At 40.0% G+C, this 27,746-nt stretch overlaps 2 protein-coding genes across 7 annotated transcripts in view; one reads left to right on the forward strand and one right to left on the reverse strand.

Moving 5' to 3' along the window:
* LOC129203170 (protein adenylyltransferase SelO-like) overlaps nt 1-6,095 on the reverse strand; it is a 22,282-nt gene extending 16,187 nt beyond the window's left edge. For 2 of the 3 annotated variants that reach the window (XM_054817280.1, XM_054817279.1), the window contains exons 1-6: nt 5,891-6,095; nt 4,575-4,693; nt 4,199-4,327; nt 3,380-3,444; nt 3,222-3,278; nt 3,024-3,122 (exon numbers count right to left, since the gene is read on the reverse strand). In XM_054817280.1, the coding sequence (XP_054673255.1) occupies nt 3,024-3,122; nt 3,222-3,278; nt 3,380-3,444; nt 4,199-4,327; nt 4,575-4,693; nt 5,891-6,095 (674 nt within the window). The remainder of the gene's footprint in view (nt 1-3,023; nt 3,123-3,221; nt 3,279-3,379; nt 3,445-4,198; nt 4,328-4,574; nt 4,694-5,890) is intronic. The other variant, XM_054817281.1, reaches the window with a different exon arrangement.
* PDSS1 (decaprenyl diphosphate synthase subunit 1) overlaps nt 6,003-27,746 on the forward strand; it is a 23,995-nt gene continuing 2,251 nt past the window's right edge. Inside the window, exons 1-9 of one of the 4 annotated variants that reach the window (XM_054817283.1) lie at nt 6,003-6,125; nt 8,446-8,510; nt 9,405-9,528; nt 9,902-10,032; nt 16,929-17,070; nt 17,829-17,940; nt 18,029-18,138; nt 24,828-24,908; nt 25,090-25,203. In XM_054817283.1, coding sequence (XP_054673258.1) covers nt 8,446-8,510; nt 9,405-9,528; nt 9,902-10,032; nt 16,929-17,070; nt 17,829-17,940; nt 18,029-18,138; nt 24,828-24,908; nt 25,090-25,203 — 879 coding nt within the window. In that variant the 5' untranslated portion in view covers nt 6,003-6,125. Of the gene's footprint in view, nt 6,126-6,552; nt 6,748-8,445; nt 8,511-9,404; nt 9,529-9,901; nt 10,033-15,294; nt 15,393-16,928; nt 17,071-17,828; nt 17,941-18,028; nt 18,139-24,827; nt 24,909-25,089; nt 25,204-27,746 lie in introns of those variants that run through there. The other 3 variants (XM_054817282.1, XM_054817284.1, XM_054817285.1) reach the window with 3 other exon arrangements.

Here is a 27,746-nt window from a genome sequence, read left to right on the forward strand (position 1 = left end):
CCTTCTATTAGGTAGTTGAAGACTGCACAGAAGACAGAACGAAACTTTCCTTGGAGGTACACAGAAAAGGACAAGAGGCAAATCTAATATTGCATTCATAAATATGACTGAAGATCGTCACAGAATTAAAACAACTCCCAGGTGTTAAATTTTGAGAGTACACTAGATTCTGGTTTTACATACTTTTACATAACATCAAAACTTTAGAAAGAATTTAGTTGGATCAAAAATGTGGGGTATGCATATAAACATAAATATGTACCCAAAAATCATGAAAAGGAATGATTTGTCTGAATTCTTACACTATGCAGTTGCTTGCAACAGTAACCATGGCTTTGAAACTAAATTATTATTATAATATTCAGTATTTTTGAAGGTATCTAGTAGCTATCCAAACTGAATGTTCTCTGTTAACTGCAAAGAACAGGCAGTGAATTTTTCCAGAAGAAGGGAAAAAGTATCTGAAAATCAATCTGCTCCCGTTACTGGAGCTGTACTGATACAAGCAACATTAGGAATTTTTTTCAAAAAAGACTCTTTTGGAAACAATCATATATACGATCGGTATGTCAGTAGGAGTAAGTACAAAAAGTGCTGACATAAATGAGATGGAAGAAGAAAAACTTAATCCTTCAAAACAAAAATATTCAAAACCAGGGAACGAATCCCAGGCATTAACAAAATAGTGTGTGCATCAGAGCACTAAGGGAGACAAGTCAGAATAATAATGCTATTAAATTTTACTGTGTTGAACAGACCCCTGCCAAAAGCAGTTGTTTCTTTTTGGCCATGTAACTCTTAGCAGGCTTTCTGCAAAACTCCCGCAGAATACCAGCACTTCCCTTATTAATGACAAAAAGTCCACGGGGGCATTAACATTTGGTTAGTTACTAATACGAGTTAATGGACAAGTAACACTTAAGAGCTGGCCAGATAGTGGAGCAGCCACATAAAGATAACTACTTTCCCACTATAAAAATAGTTTTCAAATGGTCCCTGCAGTTGGTAAGTACCATTACTTGAGAGAAGGCAGCAGGAGATCAGACATACACTCAACCACAGGAAATGGAGCACTGAAATTGCTCTTACACCAGAGAAGCTGGAACAGCACTCACAGACGGATGGACGGATTATATCCCTCCCTACCCCTGGCTCTAGCTTAAGGGCCGGACTTTGCACTCCCAAGTGCTCTGCTTGCTGTTTTGCATGAACATCAAGCCCTATGCAAGTAAAGGCCACTCTGAAAACTATGACTATTGCCTCACTTTTTTGACCTAATACATAACACTGCTAACTGGTAGTCCCAGTATGTGACTAAAATGGTACCATATGAAGAAGTGTTCTTTATCTGGCAATACAGTCATAAAATGTAGCATCCCATTGGGAACACAGTAATTAAAATTAATAGAGCAAACCAACCTGCTGGGTGTTCCGGGATAAGCTGTAAGGCTTTTCCCTACACTTCTGCCAAGACTTGACAAGACCTCTGTAAGTGCATCCCACCAGCCTCAGTGCAACAGCTCCCCGTTGGGAAGAATATGGATATCAGCTGGGTTTTTTCTAAATGAAGTCTTGCAAACAGTCTGGAGAGCTTGTACAGCAGTTAAGAGAGCCAGGCATTTAACCAATTTGCCAGCAAAGAACTAAAGCACACTGTGTACTCAGTAGAATTTGTGCACAGTTAAGGAGCAATTTCATATCGGTTTTGCACTGAACAATTTATTGAGACGACAGCAAAGAAAGGCTATAACCTTGCCAGATGCTTTCCTGCTGATACTCAGACAGATTTAAAGTTCTGCAGTAACAGCCAACAGCAAAGGGTCCCAAGATGAAGTCAATGAGTAAACCATCAAAAATGTCATTTACAAACACTGGACTTCAACAGAGCAAATGTATTGGAATTAATGCTAGAGAGATTTGCAGACACTTTGCAAATACCGACACCTAGCCATGTGGCAGCTGAGTACAGGCCTTTTCTACAGAACAATTATTTTCTTTAAAGCCTGAAATGCTGGAGTACAGACACGAGACTATTTGGAACACAAAATGAACCTGACATTTTAAACAAGATCATCTGAAAAATTTGGTTTACTTAATTCTGAGAAAATCATCCAAAATGAGTGAATGTATTAGTCTTCTTTGGTTCAAACTGAATTAGTTTTAAATTATTTTTTTTTACAAGGTCTCCCTCTACTCAAGGGGTGTTTGCACAAACAAAGAATTGAGAGCAACTGCCTACATTCAGTACTACCTCCAATACTAACGTCTATTCATCTGACTGACAATTTTTCCTAGCAATCTTAAAAATTGCAACTAGGTGACTATGACAATACAGAAATAGCCACTCTCAACATTTTCCTACTTGGTCTGATCCAAGAAAAACTCACCCAAATGCTTAACTTTAGGGTAATAAAAGACTCATTTATTAACCATGTAAAATGTATTAATAGAGTCATTGATTAGCCACATATACTAAAGGTATTACTATTTACAGGGCAGGATCTAGTCCTGCTGTTTTTGCAAGTCTTTTGATGAGCAACAGGGAGAGAATAATTTATTATTTTTTTTAAAGAGAAGAAACTCTTGATCACAGTATCACAAAAGCTGGAGAGGGGAGTTAGTGTCAGATATAATCACTCAATCGAAGTTCCACTTTTTACTTTCTTTGCAAAATGAACCAGATTTCAAATTAAGGTAATTCAGTTAAGACAGTCTTACAAGTGAACAACAGCTGTTCACTGCAAGACACAGACAGTACACAATATTGTATTTAAACAAAGTGGTACTTTAAAGCATACCAAAGACAAAAGTGAATGGATTAACTGCTGGAGCTCATTATTACTGGAAAGTTTTATCCAAAAATCTATGAAACTGGAGGGATATATTTTGTTCTCATTGCATACATATGAAAAGAAAAATCTATCCTCTTGGAAACTAATTCTCCTGCTTTATTGATGCTCAGTGAAACTCAGTCACAAAATTAACTGTAAATAAGGATGCTGTGAAAAAGAAAAGAAAAATACCTAGCAGCTCTGCTTGTAGGGATTCCAAGATAGTGCATGGCCTCACTACACAAAAATTCTCGCACAGAAGAGCGAAGCACAGCCCTTCCATCGCCATTCCTAGGGAGAACAGAGAAATAAGAAATAGGTCATAAAATCAAAGCAAATTTCAAAAAGAAAACATCCAGTTTCAATGTACATAGATTAACTGCAACTTACCTGGAGTATGGGGTCTTTCCTGACCCCTTTAACTGTAGTTCCCACCTCTCACCATGCCTGCAAAAATACCATTAGCATTTCTAACAGTACACCTTAGACTATGCATGAATCAGCTAAACAGAATACAGAGTTGAATTAGTCACTTAAAAAAGTCACACCTGTTTGTATATACTCCGATCAAGTGAGCTCTTCCATCACCCAGCTGACCTGCCCAGCTACCAAACTGACAAAAATGAAAATTAAGTTATTTTCTTCTACAATTTGTAGCAGCCATACTTGAAACAGTACAATTTACAGGTAGGTTCTCTGTGATCTACACAATATAATGACGCATTTTCTCAGGCAGTCATTAAGATACTGATCCCTAAAGCTGTATTTCCACACTCACACCAATAATGAATCAGAAAACCACAGAAAAAGAATAATGCCAGTAATCCCTATTTTTTCCTCTACCTTCCAGCTATGACATGCAGCTACAGCCCTGTTTCTTTTGTGTAATGAGCCTTTTAACTGACACAGCTTGTAATTTATTTTTTTTTAATTGGAAATTACAAATCAAATTCTGTCATTCTTTTCCATGAATAATCTTACTCATTTCAATGAAACTTAACTCTTAGCAATCATGGTATTGCAGTGAGGTTCTGTCTTTCTTCACTCCTCTGAGCTGATAATATCTATCATGAATCAGAGCTTGTCAGGCTGCAGGGGTGCTGAGCAGACTCTGCAGCTAACAGAGGGTAAAAAGATAATTTGCTTCTGGCATAAACAGAAGCAAAGAAAGTAGACATGGTACCATGAAAGAATTATAGCTCTCTTCCATCTGCAGCCCCTTACGAAGAACAAATCTGCAATCAAAATGTTCATAAGTGTTTATATACTCACAGGCATGTACTCATATACTTACAGATATTATCAAGGTGTAATTCACATGAAAAGACCTACATAATTCCACCCAGAAGAATGAATGCCATAGTTACCTGATGACCCCCATACCTATGGGCCAATGGAACAGACCCAACTATCACTTTCCCACCACTGACGAACTGAAGAAAGTCAGATGTTCCTTTGACAGATATATCAAGATCCAAAATATTTTCAAGAACTTCCTGGAGAAAAAAAATAATACAGATGGTACTTGAATATGAACAAATTTTCAGTGGTAATTAATGTGTCTTCTCTACAGATTTCGCCATTAAAAGACATCTCACAATATGTTTTAAATGTTCTACTTGTTTAAAGTATATATTGATAAGCTGCTTTCACAATAAATAGCATATGAATATTAAAATATATTTTAGTACACATATTAACCATCCCTACTAATTAGAGAAGAAGAAAAAAATAATAGCCAACCTTTGAAACAGCTACAACATGAACTCTAGATTTAAAAGGTGTAGGATAGACAATTGAAAAAATGCAGTTTCTCACATTACGGACATAATTTTCCTGGATCACGTCAACTGGAAAAGGATCTGTCAACATCAAACAGACAAGAAATGTTTTTTTTAAAAAACAATTAATCATATTATTCTAATAGCTTTCCTCTTAAATCCAATCAAAATACTTCAGAAACAATTAAAACCCAACTCTTTACCACGATGTATATAAGCCTGCATGAAAAGGAAGCCCAAATAAAATCAGGTTTTTTTTTCTGTCTGGGATTTTCGAAAAGGATTGAATTCTGCAGTTAAAAAAAATGGTAGGGCATGCTAGTTTTAAGATCTAAAACGTATTTAAGTGCAGACTCAATTAACTGTGATTAGAACAGTCTCAGGGTAGTTTTATATTGCACTCAATTATATGCAACCCTAAAAGATATTTGCATGAGACATAAAAGTTCAGCTACCCCCACAGCTGAATGATGTAGTGCAACAGATTAAGTCACTGTGCACCCGTAACTGGGGTATAGTGGTCATCACCGAGTAACCTAGGAAACCAGCTTGAAGTCTTCTCTAAGTAATGTAAACAGCAAACGAAAGAGTCAGAAGATGCAGTTCTTGCTGTAGCATATGTACTCAAAAGATGTGCTTCATTCTTCCTTCAGACCGACTCTGCAGTCTGATCCATGGTAACAAAGGACAAATATTGTTTTAAAACACTGCACTAATACTGTGTGTTTTAACATCTTTATGGATTTTTCTTTCAACAAATTTACAATTCTGTGTTAATTATAAAACTGCAGTACCTCACAGTCACCGTATTGTAAAAATGGTAAGTTAGTTAGCATCTCTGGAGACTTGCTGTTAGCCAAGTTTCTCAATACCTCTAATGACAAATCCTGTTACAGCCAGCTGCCACAAGATTTATCACTGATTATTATTTCTTAATGTTCCCAAGTAATTGTATCACCCGAAGATATTATTTCTATAATGTTATCATATAAATTAACTTTATTATTACAGGCAATTCTGTATGCCTGAAAGCTATACGTACTTCAAATCAGGCGTCAGAGTATCAATTTTGCATTAGCACATAACTGGGACGCACGCATCTCTCCATTACAATAAATTGCTAATACAAGAAAGGAAGAAAGGAAAGCTCCTTATGGCCAATCTAGTTTTAATTTAAAAAACAGTAAGTACTTGTGTGTATAAGGTCTTCACTAAGTTATTGCTTTAGTAGCTGCCACAACCCACCAAGCCAAAGCACCCGGGCACGGCAGGGTGTACCTAGGAGGCTTTCTGAGGAGAGGGGCCATGCGCAGAGGTCAGCCTCCCCCCGCCGCCTCCGGCAGTGCCCCGGCTCGGGGTGCGAGGCGTTGGGGCCGAGAGGAGCCCGGCACAGCCCGCGGGAGGCACAGAGCAGGGCCGGCCGCCCAGCCCCGGCCCCGCAGGCCCACGCCAGCCAGGCGGCCAGCCAGGGGGGCCACCACATGCCCCCCAGACCTCGCCTTCTCCAAGTCACGTAAGAAACCGGCTTGAAGTCTCCCTCCTCTCAAAAAAAAGCTCTCCTCTCTTATCTCTTCACAGAGATTTCACGGGAGAGCTGGGGCCTCCTCCGAACGGGAAGGACTGAGCGGCTGTCGCTGAAGCCGCTCTCCCTGCATTGACTGGGCCGGGGCCCGCCACCACCCGCCCGCCAGGCGGGCTGGCAGAGCCGGATCCCCGGGGAAGGACGGCGGCGGCCCAAGCGCTGTCCCACAGCCGGGTGCGGTGGCCGGTCCGGGCCCTGCCAGGTGGCGCCGCTCTCCTGTCCGGCCCTCAGCCGCGCTCGGCGCTCCGAGGGAGCTGCAGGAGGCGAGGGGAGGAACGGAAAGCCGAAAAGGGAGGGGGGGGGTTACCCGCCTGCCCGGATGTCTTCCCGGCACCCCTACCAGAGGGTGACGGCGACGCTGGGTTTCCGCGTCCGGGTCGCGGCGGTGCCGGAAGGCGGTGCCGGCGCGGCGGGGCTGGGGGACACCATGGCCTTGCGCTGGTGGTGGCGGTGCGGCGGCTCCTCCTGCCGGGCGCCGCCGCTCGGCTCCCTGCCGCGCCTCCGCCCGCCGGGGCCCGGCTCCCGCACCCCGCCGCCGGCCCCCAGCGCGGCGGTGAGTGCGACGCGGCGGCGGGCGCCTGGAGGTCACCGGGAATGAATGGGGCGTAGGGGTCGGGCGGTCACAGCTGCCCTCCGTCGGGGCCGCGGCTCCTTCGGCCTTTCTCAGCCCACGTCTTCCCCCCCGCCCGGGAAGCGCGAAGGCCCGAAGGCTGTTCCGGTGTGCGATGGCCGGTGGCGGGTGGGCAGTTCCCTGCCTGGAGCGCGGGGTGAGGGGGGGCTTGCAGGAGGCTGGAGCGTTCTCGGTGCAAGGTTAAATACTGGGTTAAGGGTTTTCAGGGCAGGATTGATTACCAGTGTGGGGAAGAACCTCTCGGACTCTTCTCTAGGTGGGAGCAGGGAAAGTGATACTCGTTACTGCGAGATTTTCAACGTGTTTCTGTGTAAGTTAGCATTATGAGTTGTAATGGGGGGCAGTTCTCCCACTGTATTTGTTTACACCTTCCTCAGAAGGCCAGTGTGCTTTCTGACTTGCAGTAAAGTGTTCTGGCTCTGATGTGTGCAGCATCGTGTATGACCCAGTCTTCCAGTGTTAAGCAGCAGTGTAAAGGAGTCTGTGCCCTCACCAAAGGAAGATTAGGAAAAGGTCAGCTATTTTTTAACAGCAGAAAACAGTGAGAGGTATGAGAGCGCAAACTTACGAAGGTCTCAGCCATAGGGCTGGGCACTGAAGTCAGGCAGCAGTGAGTTGCAAATCCATGTTAAGTAAGGGTTCCTCTCCCTCCCTTGTCTCCTTGCCTGGCCTTTTTTCATCCTGTACACAAGGAGGGTGGAAGGGTGCCCTGGAGCCTTGTGTGGTGCTCTTGTTTCTCTTCCTGCGTCCAAGGAGAGAGAGAGAGACTTCAGGAGACACTGAGGCATGAGGAGCAAGTTGGGGGAACTCTTCTCCAGTTCTAGGTCTCCTTGAGTGTTTCTGTGTGGGCTTTTGGAGAGGCAGTTTGGTGGATTGCAATGATTTCAGGCTGGGTCAGCCTGCTTGGGCCCCTGAGTCAGTGTGCACTCTAGGGCAGGGCTGGGTAGTTCTTGGCAGCAATTCCAGGAGCAGAGCAAAAGGTGCGTTTCCTTTCTCAGTCTGTCTCTGCTGGAGTTGTGTACCTGGGACTGCGCCTTCTTCCAGGCTCCTGGACTCAATCAGCAGGGAGAGATCATTGGAAAGATTTCTGGGTTTGGAGGTTAGGTTCTTTATATCTAGCAGGGAAAATGTGCAGGTGTAAATTATTATAAGAAGCAACCTGAATTAAAATTGCTTCAGGGAAAACAAGGACTTGTTCTTCTGTCAGTGTAGTAGTTTGCGGAAACACCTTTTGTCCTTTTCTCTGTGCCTTGACTGATGCCATCCAGATTTATCTGCAAGACACAGTACGCTTGAAAATTGCACCTTCCATGAGTGCAAAAGCAAGGTTTCATTAGAGCAGTTCTGGGAAGTTAACTGATAAGCCTCCTGGGCTGTTCCTGTGAGGGGAGAAAGTCCAACGCTCCTGAGTGGAAGAGTCACTTTAAGTCAGAAGCTAATTTACATACTGGTGGTTATATCTCATGTGATATGGAGGGAGATTGAGACTCCCTTTGCTGCTGGGTTGTTAAAATGGAGAAATAGAACAGTGCTGATGAACAGACCCCTGTCTTTTTGTAATAAAATGTTTTCTGTCAGTTTAAAATTCTGTTAAATTAACCCTGATTTTTCTTCGTGCAGATGTGTCACTTTATCCAAAGAAGTTCACCTTTGTCATTTCCAAAAAATTGTAATATATTTTGGAGGTAAGTTGGAGATTCATATTGTTGTGTAATGGGTAAAGACATCGTTATTGAGTGAACTGGGTAGTTATACCTGTGAGCTGTAAACTTTGAAAATAAGGTTATTCACTCTAGTACATAGCTGGATAATTCTGTGTAGACTGTTGCTATGGTGCTGAGTCTGAATCTAAGTCCTCCATCCTGGAGAGCAATGGGCAAAGCAAGAAAGCCCTCAGAAAACCCGTATGGTTCACTTTGAAAAAATAAATGTAACAGGCAGCATAAACTTCAACTACAGGGAACATTAAAAAAAAAATCAGGCCTAAGTCTAATGCATCTTAATGCATCCAGGTGTTTATTTCATCCTTTAGTGATGAACTTACATAGCATCATCATGCTACCTGGAAGTACTGATTTAATTTATAATTTATCATGTAGTGGGGTGTTGCAAAGGAGAGTTTTCAAATCCAAGTCAGGAATATTTTTCCAGAAGTGTACAGGAGAGGGAAGAAAGTAACAGAATTATTGTGTTACCGGAAGATGAAGGCTTCATCCCCAAATGTACACTCTGCTATCAATAGTATATTCAAAAGGAATACATTGAGCACGATGTATTTTTATGTGTCTCAGAAGACTTCTGTTAAGGGGGGGGGGGTGGTGGTGTTATTGTTTGCCAAATGCTGCAGTTTGCCAGCTCCTAAAAGTCTGTGATCATGGATATGTAGGTGTGCTGTCCTTGCACCTTATTAGCCGGCTGAAAAGGGTGTTTTGATGCCTTCAGTTTATATTTTAGCCATTTGGTTAAATTTTGTGTGAGGGGAAGGGAGGAGGAGGAAACGCTTTGAAATATTTCTGTTTGGGAAATCAGGGAAAGTTTGCTTTTAACAATGTTACTCTTGTGGAAAACCTTGCGGCCAGGTTTCATCATACCAGTGCATCACACTTGTGCAGCTGCAGTAAGACAGTTAGTGATGAAAAATACCAAGACCCTTTTCAACTTGGTAGAAAAGACTTGAAGAATCTCTATGAAGATATTAAAAAGGTGAGGGATTTTGGTGACTATTCTGGGATGTTGTGATGATTCTGATTTTAATAGCAACTATCGCTTTGGAGGACAGTTACTGAAAGAATATTCTTTATGTTTATGAACAGCTGTCTGAAACTTAAACTGAAGGCAAAGAGAGCATTTCTACATGTCTTATAGAACCAGAATGCTTTTTTTTTTCCTCCTGATTTACATGGCTGGAATGCATCATTTATGTTTCAGATTAATCATAGTAATTTTAAAAACAACTTCAGCTTGCATTGGGTGGAATGAATGCGAGCAATAACCTTATACGTGCATGCTGTTTTGCTTACATTAAACAGATTGGCTTTGTGGCTTTTATGCTGATATGTTCTTTTCCTTTTTATAGGAATTACTTGTATCTACAGCAGAACTTAAGGAAATGTGTGATTATTACTTTGATGGGAAAGGAAAGGCCTTTCGACCAATGATTGTGGTGCTAATGGCAAGGGCTTGCAACATTCACCATAATAATTCCAGGTGAGTCGGTCACTTTTAGATATATGGACATATATCATATTTGAAATCTATCTATCTTGTGTTCCCGAAAAATTTGTCTAGCAACTTTATGAAAATAAATAGCTCCTCAGTAAAACCTGAATTTAAGTTCCATCGTGAAGCTGTATTTTTGTAGTTAGCAGTGCAAAAGGAACTACTTGGTTTGTTACATGCTTTCGCATGTAAAATTGTGGACTATACTGCAGTTGTAACTGGTGATGGATGAATAGTGTTGCCAAATTCTAATATTTGTAAGGTTTTTAGTCAATTTTAGCTTCTTAAATGCTTTGGTAGAACTTGTAATACTCCTTGAAACTGTATGAACTTAATTAAAAGTATTTTTCATTTGTAACTACTCCTGTAGCTGTTAAACTCTTGTCACAGGTAAGAACTTTGCTACAGAAAAGACTTTAATAGCTTTTTTGGTAATTATGCGGAAAAGCCATTAAACAGGTGGTATAATTATCTTCAAAGCTGTGAGACATTCAAAACAGTCAGAGATTTTTTTTTTCCCCTCTAGGAGCAAGTTTCTAAACTTTAATGTAAGATTCTAAGCTTAGAGCTGGTGTAATCCTCATGTTCTTCAAGTTGTCTTTTGAAAGCAGTTTTTACTGAGCAAAACATCATGCTTGCCCTGTACTCTCTATCACTCCTTGTTCTGGCTGATTGCAAATGCTTCTCTCCACATGTTCCTATCAGTTGTAATGTTTGCATTTTGAAGAAAGGTGTTGGCTGGAGTGTTCTCTGCCTTAGAGCTACTCTTCCAGTCTTCCCTCGTATAGAATTTCAAATATGAAATCCTTGGTCCCTTGCCAGAAGTGTTTCTAGGCTAATTTATCAGTCTTAAGGGATTTCTCCCAGCTCTTGCATCATTTTTTTTTTTCCTTAGCAGTCGGTTAGTGGCTTGTTGGACTTGATTTCTACCTCAGAGCATGGCGTATATTTTGCTGCTTGATATGGCACCTCTCCCAGTATACCTCCTCCTATATGAATATAATTTCAAAGGAGAAGGCAAAACCTAGTTGGCAGTGTCCTGTCCTGTGTGTGCCAATTCCTCTTGTTTTTAAGAAAACATTGTCCAGGATTAACGAACTTCACTCCAGCCTGATTCTGTTCTCCATTCAGTACTGCTCCTTGCCATTGTCTTAGAGGTAGCAAAAGGAACAATAACAGTTGTGAAACCCCTCAAGGATGTCCTTTGTCACAGCACCCATTGGCTTAATCTTGACGTGAAAAGTAGGAGTGTGATGATGGCACTTTTTGATGACAAAATCATTCTTGGTGACTGGCCGTTGCCATCCATGGTGGAATGAAAGGAAGCACAATAAACCAAAAATTTCTGCTTGAGCTTGGAGGCTCCCTTTAAGGCGTAACCCTGATGTTATTTGCAGCCACCTTCTCTGTGAAAAACATTAAAGTAATCCTAGCATGTATAGTATATCCATAGTATATCCAAGTTCAGCTATGGGAGTGCTGATACCCTTGTATAGCACTTTGTGAAATCATCAGCATGTCTGATCCTTGTGTTCCAAAAAAGATGAGTCCAGCTAGCTTCAGGGATGGACTGCAAAGATAATCAGGGAGAATGAAGGACTTGGGGTCTACAAATTTATCAGGAACAGGGGTGAAAGAGCTATTTAAGACAAAGGACAATGTTGCTAAGAGGGTAGAAACTTAGGATGAGACTCTTAACACCTGAGGCAGTGAGTTTTTGGAGAATCCTTCTAGTCAGAATAATGGGGAAAATAGTTTTATCTCATTCTAGTGTGTAGCATGAGAAGCCTATGAACGAAACTATGTAGTGTATATGAAATACTGAGAAGGCTGGAATTGATGTCATGTAGTGTAGGAGGTGAGCAGTGAATCAAAGACAAGAAGTACCTCTAGAAAGAAACTCAAAGAATATTTGCTGTCTTTTGACATACGGATATGCTCATGGACATACTCATGTCCATGCGTTATGCTGTCTTGAAACCATCAGGACCAGTTTTCAGACCTCCCCTATGCCAGTGAAGAAGCGTGATCTCAGGGTTCAAGTGCCACATATGCCTGAGGCAAGTGTTTGCTTTGCAGTAGCCAACCCTCAGCATAAGTGCTCTGGTTTATAGATGCCAGTGTCATTTGGCAGCTTTTGTACATCTGTTGCAGTTTTTGTCAGCACCTCCAAATTATGTTTGATGTTTAAAAGCGTCCTCATTAATCTGAATGTTCCTTGTATAAGGACAGACTGAGTCACTATCTCTGTCATGTTTTTAGGCTGAAATTCTGAGTAGGGAGAACAGAAATGTTTCAGCAAGGAAGAGAATGAAATCCCAGGGTATTTACCTTCCTCTTCTTTGCCTCGTGCCACTTTTCTCTGAGCCTATGATTGTGATTAAAATTCACATATGTTTATACTAGTCTTCAGTGTACTGCTTTTTGGTTCATGTATGATGACCAATGTCTTTTGAGGGTTGTGTAGGCCATGCCAAAAGAATATACTTTTGTATTGTGGATCCCCACTGACTGTGAGTTGATGAAGTTTTATGGACATTTTCTTCTCTTTTGCTTTTAAGCTTCTTGAAGCAGGCTGTGTTATACCTGCTTTGTTTATACATATAGTTCCAGTTCACACTGATACTGGTGTCATTATTGTTGCTTCATAAAGCAGCGTTGCTGCTAGGTGACAAATTGTTCTTCCAACTTTTTACTGTTTGTGAGGAAAATTGTGTATGTAGAGAAGGAAACACTGCACATTTGTAACTCTGCTACTCTGCTATAGACCTGAGGGGAAAAAAATACTTTCCATTCTGCTTCTCCTGACTTTTTTTTTTAAATGTTTTTCCTCTTTCAACTTGTCATTTCCCTTAAAGCATTTTATCATTCTTTTCCTCTGTTAATATTGATTCTTCTCCCAGGCTTGTTTTGCTTTGTTGAAGCTTTGGTTCCCACATATGTAATCAAAGATACTGGCTGCAACATCTGTAGACTTGTGGGGTGAGCCAATATCCTGTGCTGTTCATCCCTAGCATTTTTTTAATTCTGCCTCTGGAGATTGTGTTACCGATGTTGAGTTTCTGCTTTACCTTGCTGCCATTCTCAACTGTCATATAACTTGCTGGACCCAGCAGGCATTTGCCTATTCTTTGGGGTTTCTTGGGGTTTTTTTTTTTCCTTTTTCTTTTCTGCAGTACTAGTAGAAAAGGTAATACTCTTCCTTGTTCGGCTGTTAAAATAACAGGATGCAACTTTGCAAGGTTATAGGTCATATCTGAGGAAGCAGTCCACAGAGACCTCTTTGTCTTCACAGAGCCCCACCAGAATAGCTGGTAGCTACACCCAGGTAGCTCTGCTTACAGGTTAGGTGATGTGATCATTTCTGTTAAGATTTGACGAAGTCTAGCTATTTAGAATGCCCTCAGCAAGTTAACTGTCTTTCTAGAGTGAAGTCGCTTTATCGTTGTCATACTAAGGAGAATGACAGTTGTAAAAAGAATCTGAACTATTATAAAAAAGATAAGTGTCTGAAGCATTCAAATTGTTCTGTGCTGGTATGTTGGGTTTTTTCCCTTGAAGATCCAAGTGTCAAAAGTCCAACCCTGAGTCCTTAGGTCCCTTGGGCAATGGCTTTTTCCTTAATGATAGCAACTTACCTTTGTGCAAGAGAGAGAATTGTTGTAAAGAGTTTAAGCTGAGGTCATGCAAACCCTCAATTTCACACATCCTCTGGCATTTCTTCACATACTTATGTGCAGAATTTCACAGAATTATCACTTAGCCTGACTGGACCTAATGTTTCTGTTTAGGGTATATTCTCCAGAGGTGTTTGCAAATAGGAGTTTTTACTTCTATTTCTGCAACCAAAAATGAGAGAGACCAACAAAGAAGAGAAGGTCAAGGAAACAGAGACATCTTAATAGAGAAATTAGTGAGCACAAAAGATTTAGGGAAGAAAAAGGGAAATAAATTCATCAGAATAGTGCAAGAAATAATTAAATGTAATGACTTGGCTAAACTCAATAGAATAATATTTCCTAAAGATACGAGGATATGCCAGCAACCTTAGTCCTCTTTTCTTTCACTCCTCCAAACCATGGTTGTCAGATGCCTGTACTGTTTGCTGGTTTTCAGCTGTTCTGTAACTTGCTCCCCTGTTAACACATCCATTCTCTATGCTTCCCCTAGTTTGCAGTGCCCTTCTGTGTCACAGGCTGTTTCTGAAATGTTTGTTTCTTTCAACCACAGGGACTGTGGTTCTTTTAACCACAGGGACAAGAGCAAAAACCTACTTCGAGGAGTGTGGTCATAACACAGAAATTTTGCAAGTTCTTTTGCGTGTTTCCTGTCTTTAAACTGGAAATATTGACTTACTGGCAAACACATTGCAAAGCTGTTTGTTGCAAAGTGTAAATACTGTTTTGAGTTCCTCTTCCTCCTGCCTCCCCTTTTTTTTTTTTTTTTTTCCCTCTTTGAAGAGGGATATTTGGAGGGAGAGGTGTGTTTGGTTGTTTTTTTTTTTTTTTTAACCTGTAAGATCAGCCTTGGTCTTGTTCAGTGTACATGAAACAAGTTCTGTAATGGAAAAGACCTCAGGGTACTGTAGGTCTATAAAAGCTTGTCACAGAATCAAGCAGGGGGTCCTACTGTAAACCAGAACATGATCAAGGACTTAAAAATTAATATAATGCATGTGTAAAAAGATAAAAAGCTGTATAAAATTTTTGTGTAAATATATATAATCTTGGGGTGCCTTTACTGTGAGAATGATCTAAAAATGGCATCTTTCCACTTACTGGACTTGTTGGGACCCAGTTATCTATTGACTAGAGTTACTGCTTTTTGCTTTTGTTTTGCAGGCGAAGCAGAATGAAAAATGGCAGGGAATGAGAAGGATCCCGTTTCTTGTGTGTTTTCCGTAAAAATAGGCATGCTCTGATTCACTATTACTCTCATAAGACATTTGTAGGAAACTATTGCAAAATTTTTTGCCAGCAATGGGAAGAACCTTGCTTGAGAGCTTGCAGAAATAATAGTTTTTTAAAAACCCTTCAGGTTAAATTAGCACATTTGATACAACATTCTGGGAACCAGACACATGAACCATGAGCATTCCTGTGCCATTTTTAGTCATTGTCTGTGATGAAATGCACTATAATGCAGAACTTTTCAAAATCTGCTTTTGAAATGTCTGTCCTTATGCTGTCTTCATACTACTGAAAGATTTTGGTGTGTCAGTGAGTGTTGCCATTTACTGCTACTTCCCAGCAGGAAGTCCAGTCTGCTGACATAATTAATGAAAAAGGGAGTCCCCAAAAGGAGACCAGTGCATGAAAGAGGCTGGAGACCTTTACAGTTTTTTGAAGGTAAGTTCTCCTACTTAGTAACAATAGTTTATTTTGGAAAACTACTTACACTGAACTAGCATTTGACAAAAGTACTAGTCCACAGTAAAACTTACCTTCAAACAACCGTGAAGGTTTCCAGCTCTTATTTTCTGTTGTTTAAAAGCCACGTTTTCACAGCCTATGAGCCACACATCCTGCTATTGTTCAGGATGTAGAACTCCCACTGACAGCAATGCAGAGTTCTGCACAGAGGTAGGTGTCAGAACGCAGTGTTATGTCAGCAGACTGCAAGATGTTCTCTCATTTTGTGATTAATCACTACATTTTAATAGACATAGGCAATGCAAGAAGATTTTAAATTCCTTTCAGCTGAGCTGAAATTATTATCTTCTGTTTCTCTCAGTGCTTTTTCTGTTCTGCTGGAAAATAGTGTGATTTGCTCTGTTGTCTGTATACCAGAAGTAAGGTATCTATATATAAAAGTAATTTTTTGTTTTGTTGAGGTTTTTTTTTGTTATTGGTTTGAGGTTTTTCCTTTTGTTGGGTTTGGGGGTTTTTAATGTCCATGTGGGCTTGTTACAGCTGTAAGGCAAGGATGACTGGCATAGTCATTCCTGGGATCCTGTCGGCAACCCATGATGAAAACAGGTAGAAAAAGAGAGAAAGATAGATACTAGAACAAGGCAGTGGCAGTTAGATACTAGGGTAGATAGTCCTTTGTGTGAGCTAGGTTGGCTCTTTTATGTTCATTTTGCCAACCTTTTTCCCTAGATAATTGCTTCTATGTTTTTCCATTACCTTCTTTTCACCTAGTTTAAAAAATAAAGTAGGAGCGAACTACTGAGAGTTGAATCATCAGTGTTAGATCTTCCCAAAGGCTGAATTTCAGTAAGTGTTAGGTAGTTAGTGTTTACAGTCCTAAAGTGATTGCAGTATAATTCCAGTTAATTCCTCAGGCTTTTGAAGAACCTCTGAGGTCTTAAGGTAATCAGATAACATTGAGGATAAGATCCATGAGTTATGTCTTTCAAATGTAGAATACAGGTTTCTGTGCTTGCTGATCTCTCCAGCTTGCTGGTTAGTAGAGTTAGCCAGCTTTGCAGAGTTTGTGATGCCCTGTCTTGTAAGGTAGAGCAATACAGAGATAAGGAAAACTTAACTCATCTACAAAGCTACCTGGCATTCTTTTCTCTGCTATTTTCCAGATTTCCATCTCCTTGGAATCAAGCATCCTTGATGCTGTGCTATTTATTGCAGTCTGGATTTAGAGGGATTAGAATCAGTAACTCAGGAGTTTTGCAGTACTGTTAATGCAGCAAGGCAGAAACAGGCCTGATAATGATAGAAATGTCCCATTGCACTTACTGCACTAACGTGACCTTACTTTCTCTTGTCTTCCTAATTCCAGGTTTGAAAGATGGGGTTCAGACTATGGAAAAGCTGCAACAGCTGTTTTCAGAGAAACATTTTTTGTTTTTAGTAGAGATTTCTTTCAGTGTATCGTAGCACCTACAATTGATTTAATTATTTGACAGTTCTTGTTTTTTATTTTAGGGAGGTGCAAGCAAGCCAGCGCTCTGTGGCCATAATTGCTGAGATGATCCACACAGCTAGCCTAGTTCATGATGATGTTATTGATGATGCAAATTCTCGCAGAGGAAAAATGACAGTCAATCAAATCTGGGGAGAGAGGAAGGTGAGTTTGTTATTATGTGCAAGACTTGCAGAACACAAATACCTAGGATTTTGTCACATTACTATCCCTAGGCACAGTCTTGGGATATGCCAGAAGAAGTACGAAGGGGTGTGCACACGTTGTGGGTAAGACAAATGTGTGTTCCTTTTCTGAACTGTTGGAAGCATTAGATAATGTGTGATTGTAGTGTGATTCTTACTGATTTTATGTTCCCTCTGCCGTTCCTGCGGTGCTGTTGGAATACTTTGAACTTGTACCTCTCTGGAACACTGTGTGTTACTCTGATTCAGTAGTAAAAGCAAAAAAGGTTTTCAGTCAGCATTATTATTTTCTTTTTTATTTTTTTGAAAGGTGTTTCTTCACAGAGCATTAAAAGGGAGGGTCTTAATCAGAAAATGCAAGGAAACAAGTATAACTGCTGACACATCAGAACTTATGGCAACTCAGAGCTGACATGGCATAACAGTCACAACAGGAATGGTCAAATAGAGAAATAATGTTCAAAAAAACTTCACAGGCAAATGTGTATTCAGATACTGCGTACAGGGAGGACAGTGCTTATATAGGAAAATATAAACAGCACTCTAAGGGATTCCAAAAATGGTTGAAATTTTAATATGGTTATCTTCTGGTTTCTCTCTGTTACAATGAGATATGCGTGCTTTATGTGAGTAGACCTGCCAAATAAAGGAAATTGTATTGTGTGTACTAACACTTATAGGAGAAACTTAAAAGATCAATTTTTTTTTTATTCTTAGGCTGTTCTAGCTGGTGACTTCATCCTTTCAGCTGCTTCTGTAGCTTTAGCACGAATTGGAAACACTACTATCATCTCTGTTCTAACTCAGGTGATTGAAGATCTGGTGCGTGGTAAGGTCTTTTTCTATTTTTATCTTCAGATTTGCTTGCCTAAGCAGTAAACTCACAAATTAAAACTCCCATCTGTGCAACTTTTTAGGTGAATTCCTCCAGTTGGGTTCCAAGGAAAATGAGAATGAGAGATTTGCTCACTACCTCGAGAAGACTTTTAAGAAGACTGCGAGTCTTATAGCAAACAGTTGTAAAGCAGTATGTACGTCTGTCTCTTCTAAAGTTAATGTACCATACTGTAAGCTTCACAGCTAAACTCCTAGTTATTGCTGTTTTCTCTGGAGACCCTCCAAAGCAAACCCCTTAAATGGTATTCTGCCAGAATGGGAATGAGTTTGAGATTGTGCATTTTATCACAGTTCAGCTGTGTAGCCTCCAATATTGGTTTTCACTCTTTCTTTTCTGTTTTATATTCATACACAGATTTATTGTTATCCTCACGTGAATCAAAATAAGGTTCACAGTATCAGCCTTTAATTTTTGACATTTCTGCAACTTTAAGACAGTGTTTTTAATTTCAGTTGATAATTATTGAGCCTATAATTTAAGTTGCCTTTGACATCTGGTCCCACTTACTGCTGCTCAATGGGACCTTAAATGATAACAGTGGGAGGAAACAATTAATTGTGTATTCTCTACATAACATTGTAAAAGAACAGAAGCATGTAGTTCTTGATTTGTTTGGGGTTTTTAATTATCAATTGCTATCTCCAACCCTATCTGTCATTCAGTTCTGTTACTTCATTACAAAAAGATCTGATTCAAGATGATGTTCTTACTCAAAAAATATGTTTAGTTTTAGTGCAGAAAATGGAGAAGGTGGGCAATAATCTCACCCCAAAATAGAGTTATAAATTTATTTTTTTTAATTAAAGGTGATATAGCTGGTGTATGCTATAGTCAGAAGGACTTCTAAGAGAATTAGACTAAAAATCTGTGCTAGTGTTAGTCATCCTCCTTTGTTCTCAGACAACTAGTACATTTGTGCAATAGACAGCAGTTGAAAATTGCTTAAATCAAAAGGACCACATAGAATGAGAGACACAGGTTTTGTGGGGAGGGCAAATACATTTCATTCTAGTTGGAGGAAAGAAATTATGTCTTCTGGATTGCTCATATTAAGGGCGATGTGACCCTGGCAAGAATTTCCCTTTGCAAATCTTCATTTATATTAACGGGCAGTTGGACTAGTAAGGAGCATCACGTTATTCTGCTACCCCAATAAAACAATACACATTTTTATATTCACTTTGACAATCTTCCTAAAACAACCTTCACAGATAGAAGAATAAATCACCTTCCCACTGGGTGGATTCTCCTTACAAATCTGCTATTTTGAGTTTTTACCTCTTCACAAGTCACAAGAGTTAAGGATTTAAGCACTTCCCTCCAGATTGTGGCTGTGGTGCTGCTGAGGGGGGTGTTTGGCTGCTTTTCTTCTAGTGTTTTTTCTGAGTTGTTCCATTGCCGAATTGCTGGAATTTTATGTGCAGTACAGTTTGTGTAATAAAGGGGAAACAAGAGAAAGGTCTGTCTTTATGGCAAAACCATACTTAACAGCACACAGTAGCGATGACTTGTGTGTATATGTCTCCCTCAGTTTATTTCTGCATGGATTAGGAGAACTCTGCTGATAGCAGCGAAAAGGGATTTTTTTTTTTTTTTGTTTGGGATTTGGGGTTTTTTGGGGGGGTGGGTGTTGGGATTTGGTTTGTGGTTTTGTTTGTTTGTTTACATGGTTTTGGCTACTAAGGAAAAGGATGGAATCAGAAGGGAGTTCTGTTTTCTGTAGTGAAAATGATAAGCAGGATCACCAGTTCTAGCTTGAAAGGAAATTCCATTGGGGAATCAAGGGATATTCACATCTTGTTTTCAGGGACAAAGCTAAGGAGAGAGATTATTGGTTTTCAGAACATCAGTTACCACCAGGCTAGTGTGTCATTAGAAGCAGTTCAGTTGCTGTTAATGATAGGAAAAAACAGTGTTTTGTTTCTGTGCACAAATAAAAGTATTAACTGGAAAGAAGATGTCAAGTTCGGGTGGCATCTTAGAATTCAACAGCGTCATGCCTAGAGATGAAAGACTAGATTATTCCTGGAAAAATGTCTCAATAAGATAATAGGTAGTCTGTCAACACTGGTCTAGTCACTGTATTAGATACCTTCTGCATTGCTAAAGTATTACTGCATTTAAATCAAAAGTCCTTTAAGTTAGCAAAATAATTTTTGTATGGACAGAACAGTCTGTTAAAGATGTTAGAGCCATCCCAGTCTCCAGTTTATTTCTACAATAGTTCTGCTTAGGAGAATGTTACCAAAGTTGCAGTCAAAGTAATACACTGCAAAAGGAAATGGTGGCAGATGGCCCAGAGGGTCACTGAAGCCCTAGTTACTGAAAGACATTTTTCAGAGAAACATGAGAGGTGACTTTGGTTCAAGAATTCAGAAACAATAAAGCTGAAGTGGAATTTCTATTAGTCATCAGGCAAGCTGGAGATGGCAAAATAAGCTGAGCAGGTTCTCTGTCTCTCTTTATCCTGCTGTAATGCGAATTCCTAACCCTCATAAAGCTGTTTATATTTTGCATAGCATGCTTTCAGAAGAGGGATTAAATCATGCTTGTTTGAGATAAGTGTAAAGTTGCACTAGAGATTCTTGATTTCTCTATTAGGAGAAAGCATGCAGCCTTCTTGTGTAAGGCAAGGCTGTGTATGGAAGGTCTGCCTTAGGGACTGGAGAAAAGGAGTAGTCTGCAGCTCTGGATCTACCTGTGAGCTCCTGCTTTAACTAGTTCGTAGTCTGGTGTGTGCATAGGGCTCCATCAGAAAAACCTACCAGGGTGTGGAACTGATGTCTAGGAAAATAAGACTTCTGACCACCACCAGCAAGATCAATTCCCCAGTCCAGCTAGGCATGCAGACTAGAAGAAAGTCCAATGACAGATGTAGGGTAATACCAGCATCATCATCAGATATTATGGTCAGCCAGTAAATTTCCTTATTTGTTATTTAAAATACAGTTAACTCCTTTGGGGGTATTTTTTCATAATGCTTGCTATGGAAAAGATATATTTATGCTTTTCCATAGCATATATTTATATCACAGATATTCAGGCAGATAATCTTCCCTTCTGTAAAAGTACAATTCTTCATAAACAAGTACTTGAGAAAAGGTCAAAAGCATGAAAATGCAGGCTCAGGACAAGATAGTTGTCTGTTGGGGGGGTGGGGAGGGCTCCTGCTGGGTAGATACCTTCCTCTCCCAGGTAGGCCTTCATAACCCCCTTCCCAGGAGTAGTTACCAAAAAGGATTTGAAGAGCCTGGAGGAAAAGCCGGTGGCATGCCCTGCAGCGGTGAAGGATAAGCACATGCTGGGCTGCATTGCTACCAGCATAGCCAACACATCAAGGGAAGCGACTGGTTTCCTCTGCTCAGCACATGTGAGACCTTGAGGCTGGGCTCCCTCGTGCCAGACAGACATTCACGTTGTGGAGTGAGTTCAGCGATGGGCCACCATGATGGCTGAGGGCTGGAGCAAATGATATGCCAAGGGCTGGTTTTAGTCTGGAGTAGAGAAGGCTAAAGGGGAATCCTCTTGCTGTCTCCAGCTATGCAAGGGGAGAGCGTAGAGAGGGTGGAGAGACGCGCAGTGAAAGGACAAGTTTTACTATGGAAAAAATCAATTAGCTATTAGGAGAAATCTCTCCATGAGGTTGGTCAAATGCTGGAACAGGCTGCCCAGACAGGGGGTGGGATCTTCATCCTTGGAGGTGCTCAGAACTCAACAGGACACAGCCCCCCAAGCAGCCTGATCTAACTGTGAAGTAAGCTTTGCTTTAAGCAGATGGCTGGACCAAATAACTTTCAGAGTTCCCTTCCAACCTAAACTATTCTGTGATTCCATTGGAAAGAGGAACAGGGCTCCTGTCTGGAAAAATGGTGGATGAGCCACGAATGAGAAGGCAGGATCCTGACTGCTTCAGGAGATGGGCATGGAGGAGAAGTGCTAGCAAAGGGGAAGGTTTTAGAGCCTTTTTCCTTTCCATGGTGTCCACAAATCTAGGAGTGTGCGAGCAAAGATCTCTTGCAGTCTTTCTAAAATGTATCCCTGCCCAGCAGCAGGTTTTCCTCTCTGCCCTACAGGGCACTGGTATAGATGTGCAAGTGCTTTCAACTCCAGCTGCCGTATTCTCACATGATAAATAACAGAGCAGGATGTATCTACTCAGAGCTGATGATAGAATATTGGATGTGAAATGGATGTGAAATTCAGTAAAGAGGCAAGATTGGTTTATAGTCTCTCATGTAACATAAAACAATAGAAACCATTTTTTATTTTAAAAAGTGTGTTTGAAATAATGCCAAGCAGATTGACTTGCTTTACTGAATTCAAAAGGACCTTTCTAAAGAATTTGTTCCACTTGGTATTAGGAAGGATTTTTTCATCAGGATTTAGCGGAGAACAAGTCTGGAGCTATAGGATGTTTTCAGAGGGTGAGCTTTATCATTTAACCATATATCATTGACACTGTTATCCTGATTTATATTTGCAAATACATGCTATTATCCCAGTATGATTTCAGTTAAACTTCCTGGCTCTCAGAGTGACAGGCTGACCGTGACAAGGCTGCCTGCCTGCATCCCAGTGAGTGTCCAGATGGGGGCAATAATCCACAAAGGCAATTTGAGAAATGGGGTCCTGAGGGAACTCAGGACAAGACCCAGTCATGTTGCAGGTTTGTGGTGTGGTCGTGGTCAGAGAGTTGCTCACTTGAGGTGCAATAGGCATATCAGTCTCCTGTTTTGGTTTTTTTTTTTTTTTTTGTTTTTGTCTTCAGAAATGTTTATATCCTGAATAGGAGCTATGATGGTCTTCTCTTGCAAAGATGCAAGAATTAACTTTGCATTGATGAATTTTGCTTGTGTTACATTCTGTAACTCACACTTCTGTTTTTTAAATGTATGTGTACTGCTGTGATTCTTTATATAGGTAATGTCTGCATCCCTGGAAGATTGTCCACCTACAGGAATAGCTCTGCTCTGACCTTTCAGATTAAATGAGAAAGCTCTTCTCCTTACATGGCACTTCCTCTCCCCATCTACCAACTTGTGCCCACTCTGACCCTTTGCCATTAACCAGGATTTTGTCACTGTTCTACTGAATTCCATGTTTTAATTCTTCACATGAAATGTGGTGGTAGTTAAAGATTACATTGAAACAGGGTAGATGCAGCCCCCCAGCCTTGCTGATATTATTTGATTTCTATTACAGAAGCAACCAAAAGTTTGCTAGGCATGGTATAGCAGTAGATGATGTTAGCTCTTTGGGGCAAATAGTGCTATTTGAGACGAGCATCAAAAGGAGGATAAAAGGCAAAATGTTCTAGTCTGATAGTCCCCAGCAATGTCTATTTAAATATCTCATATTTGCAGTTTACTCTGTTTTAATAGCCTTCAGGGTTTTGTATGATTAGATATAAGTAGCATCATTTTCCTGCTATACTATACTCCTCTTTTAAATAAAATGGGAAGTGTGAGATGCTGTTAATGCCTCGGGCATCCAGATTCCTCTGGGTTTTAACTATTATCCATGGATGCAGGTTATGACTAGGAAGTGTTCTGATGCTTAGTTACAAAATGCACTGATGCATGAAATAGTCTCTAATCTTGTGCGAGCTGCATTGCATTTATTAGGTTATAATGTTGTTTCTTATTTCCATCTTCATGTTCACCTTCAAAGCTACTACCGGACTTGCTTTTAGTTTGGGGTTTTATTTGGTGGGGTTTTTTTAATGATCCTACCTTACATGGTCTTAAAGAAGAATTTATATATATATACACACATACATATTTTTATGTCATGTGGTTTTCCTAGCATGTATTTTTAGTCTTACATTAAATAAAATGTATCTTCGCTGCTGTTAGTCACAGCAGATGTGGAATTCTGCAGTAAACCAGGATGGATTTTTGCCCCCTGTTCCTTGTTGCTTTATTGAAGGCTGAAGTAAATCTGTGTATTTAAATATAACCAACTTTGTTTTGCAAAGTGTATAATCAATACATAAATGCAAAAGCATAAGTGCCCTTATTCTGAGGCAAGATATTAATTCTCAAATCTTAATCTGTGCCCTATATTTTAGCTTTGTGGAGTTTATTCAGCAAACCTTGTATCTCTCAAGTGGTTGATTACTTTATCAATTACAATGTTTAATTTGTTTACCTCAGTTTAGTGATACTTTTGTCTATCTTGGTGTATTTTCTTCATTCCCTGTCTTGTCTTTGCCACTAATTATCCCTGGATACCTTTGTCTGCAAGCTAATCAGCTAATCTTCCTGAGCAATTCAGTTAGATTTAACATCACCCTTAAAAATAATCATCCTTATCTCAACTGTCCCCCCTATACTGGGTGCAACAGATCCAGTTTTGTGGATCTTTTACGAACATGTAACGTCCATTTATCTGTTCTGACCTCCAATCATCCCCTGGCTCATTTATATATGTAATAAATTTAATTCCCCTGTCACTGGACTTTATATGACTACTAGCCTGTGTGTGCAGTGCATCCACATTTCTTCTCTCTCCATCCTTGCATTATAATTTCTAAATCTGATAAATATTTAATAAAGCTAATCTCTTTCCAGACTTGAATATATTTTTAATACTGCACTGCTGTTCAGCCTTGTTTTCTAATAAGCTTGGCTATTTGTGTGTGTCCATGAACAGAGATAAGCAAGAATGTGCTACTGAGTCAGCTTTTTTTCCTTTCCCAGATCCCTACTGTCTCTGCTTGGTATGTCACACCTATGGTCAGAGACTAAACGTGGATGCTAACTAAAGCTTTCTATTTACTTGTTTTGTGTTTTTTGTTTTTTTTTTTTTCTTTTCAGGTTTCAATTCTAGGCTGCCCTGATCCCAAAGTTCATGAGATTGCCTACCAGTATGGAAAAAATGTTGGCATAGCTTTTCAGGTAGTGCTTTTGTTGAACTAAAGGGAATCTAAAATCTAAACTTTTCCAAACTGTCTTAGAAATCAGAGTGGACTGTCTTAATCCTTTCTATAAATCTTCTCTTTACAAGGATTACTCTGTATTTAGTTCTTGTTAAAAAAAAAAAAGTTTTAAAATAATCTGTGTGTTTATCTTTTTCCAGCTAATAGATGATGTGCTGGATTTTACATCGTGTGCCGACCATCTGGGGAAACCAACAGCAGCAGATCTCAAGCTTGGATTAGCCACAGGCCCCGTGTTGTTTGCTTGTCGACAGGTAAGTCAACAGGAACCTATTTCCCCAAAACAAAAAGCGTACTCTGCTCTTCACAGCGCACATGCAGGTCCAGCTCAAACACAAGTCTACAGTGTTAAGTGATGAGCATGGCCTGGGCATGTGTGAAAAATCAGTGCATTCAAGATCTGCTGGATTTAGTTTGCAGAGGCAAGTTCTTTCCAACTGAGAAACACCTCCGTACGCAAGTCCTCTTACCAGTAGGCCCTTGTATCAAAAGCAGCACTAGTCTGCTGCGCCAGTTCAAGTGCTTAACTTTCGCAGAGGGGCGGGTATTCAGAGAGTTTTTGCATGTTCTCTGCAGGTCATTCCTAAGTAGCTGCTTGCCTATGTTCTTTCCTGAGACATCTTGATCTCTTCAGCCTTTTTGCCAAGTTCTGGGCTTTGTATCCATCGTGGGGCAAGAACTTAAATTCCTGCCTAGCTTTTAAGTGGGCACCTGTATTTATTGGATTGGATCTCTTCATCTCTTTGTTCTCAAGTCTTATCCAGTTACAAATGTGGGAAGCTTTCCGTTCTGCAGGTAAATGTAGTAGTAGTTTGGATAAGAGAAAAAGGAGTATCATAAATAAAATAAGCTTAAAATTGGTCAAGATCTTTAGTGGCTTAAAAATTATTTGCAGGAGTACAAGGAAAACAGAAGTGCCAGCAGCACCAAAAGAAACATTAAAGTTGATGCTAATCTGTAAAAGGGGAACAAACTGGTTTAATACACCGTGCTCAAACTTCTCGTTCACCCAGGGAAAGATGATTTGGGACTTAGAAAGCAGTCCTTCCTACCAGGCTTCACAGCATGGTACAAGAACTGGCACAACTAGTTCCAGTAGAGCTCGGTGATCTCCCATTGGAATTGCTCAGAACTTGACATGGGAACAGTTTGAAATAATTAAAAAACAAAACAAACCAACAACTTTATGACATTTACTTCCCCCTCTTTCTTAAAGAGCCTGAGGTGGGGGGAGGTGGAACATACTCATGTATTTGTTTCCTCATCCTTTGGGCATTTAGAAACCCATGTAGCAGAAAAGGCAGGAAAGCAAAGAGTATCAGCCGCTTAAGAATGCAGATGAATGCATGCCAAGAACAACCTCCTCCAGGTTCTCAGTGCCTCTCCACAGACTCATCTGGAGCATTCACAAACTTGTTCTTGAATCATTATTTCAGAATTTGTTGATAAGCAGCAGGATCTTGTTAGTCATCAGCAACTGGGGTCGTCTAAAGAACAGAGACTCAGGTACAGAAAGAGGATGCCACTGTGAAATTGTGTGTTTGTGTGTTAAAGCCACTTGTAGAGAGAAACAAGGATGTGTTGCAAGTACTCTGATTTTGGCAGAGAATGGGTGACACTGATTGACTTGTGGGCGTTGAATATTCCAATTTTTTTTTTTAATTAAAATTATTCTTTTACTCACTTGTTTGGGTTGGCTGTCTCTGACTTTCAACTTCATCTATCATTTAATTAGCTTTATTAGATGAATGACTTCATAATGTGGAAATACAAGAAAAGAAAATCTGTCAGTTCTAATTTAAAATCTTACTTGTTCTTTGTAGGTCACTTTTAAATGCTTTTCCTCATTTATATCTTTGATAGATGGGAAGCATACGTTTTTGCATTGAAAGATAACTTGACCATCTTGCAAAGTTTTCTGCATTAACTGGAAGGCTTCTTTGCTGCAAATTTCCTGCTGTTTTCAAGAAACTGGAAGAACAGCACTACAGCCTTAAGTGATCTATAAACAAAGTATAAGTGCTAAAAAAATTTGGAGCTTCAACAGACACTTATCTGTGCTGCTACTAAAAATTATTTCATCTATTTATGTCTGAGAATAAAAACTCCTGAGCCAGAACTTGAAGATACTCCAAAATGTAATTGTTAGTTATAGGCTGTCTGTTCTCTTGAAATTAATATTACTGCTATTACCCTTTAATATATTTGGTAATCCTCACGTTGTCTTCTTGACAAAGATACTTTAGTTCTTAATGTGCTCCAGCTCTTCAGTGGCAGCCGCCTTTTCTTCTTGTCCTCTCCCCTCCCTCTGAAATACATCTTGGTGCATTAGAGTATTAAGGAGAGGCCTTTATAAAAAGAATGTTTAGCTTGATGTGAGACCTCTTTATTCGGTATTTAAAGTTAGTTCACTCAGTAAAAAAAAAAACCACCAACAAACATTTTTTTTAATGAAATACACTAGTATATACTAAGTCTAAAGCCACTGTTAAACTAATACAGCTGAAGAATGAAGGTTTATTTTTATTATAAGCATTCCTGCCAAATGCTTAGATACTGCCCCTTAAATCTGCAGAACTGCTAATAACAGCTTTGCATTACAGGTTTGGGGATTTTTATATCCTTTAGTACTTAAATATAAAAAGTGAAAGCATATGCATCCTATATGATTGTGAATATAATATGAAAATGGATTATCTGAGCATTGCAATTAAATTGTCATTACAAGGGAAGAAAACTAGGATCTAGAGAAAGCCAAGTATGAGTCACCAATGAACTTCTAAACGTATCTTCCAAG

This window comes from Grus americana, chromosome 2, assembly GCF_028858705.1.
Source record: "Grus americana isolate bGruAme1 chromosome 2, bGruAme1.mat, whole genome shotgun sequence".
Taxonomy (NCBI): Eukaryota; Metazoa; Chordata; class Aves; order Gruiformes; family Gruidae; genus Grus; species Grus americana.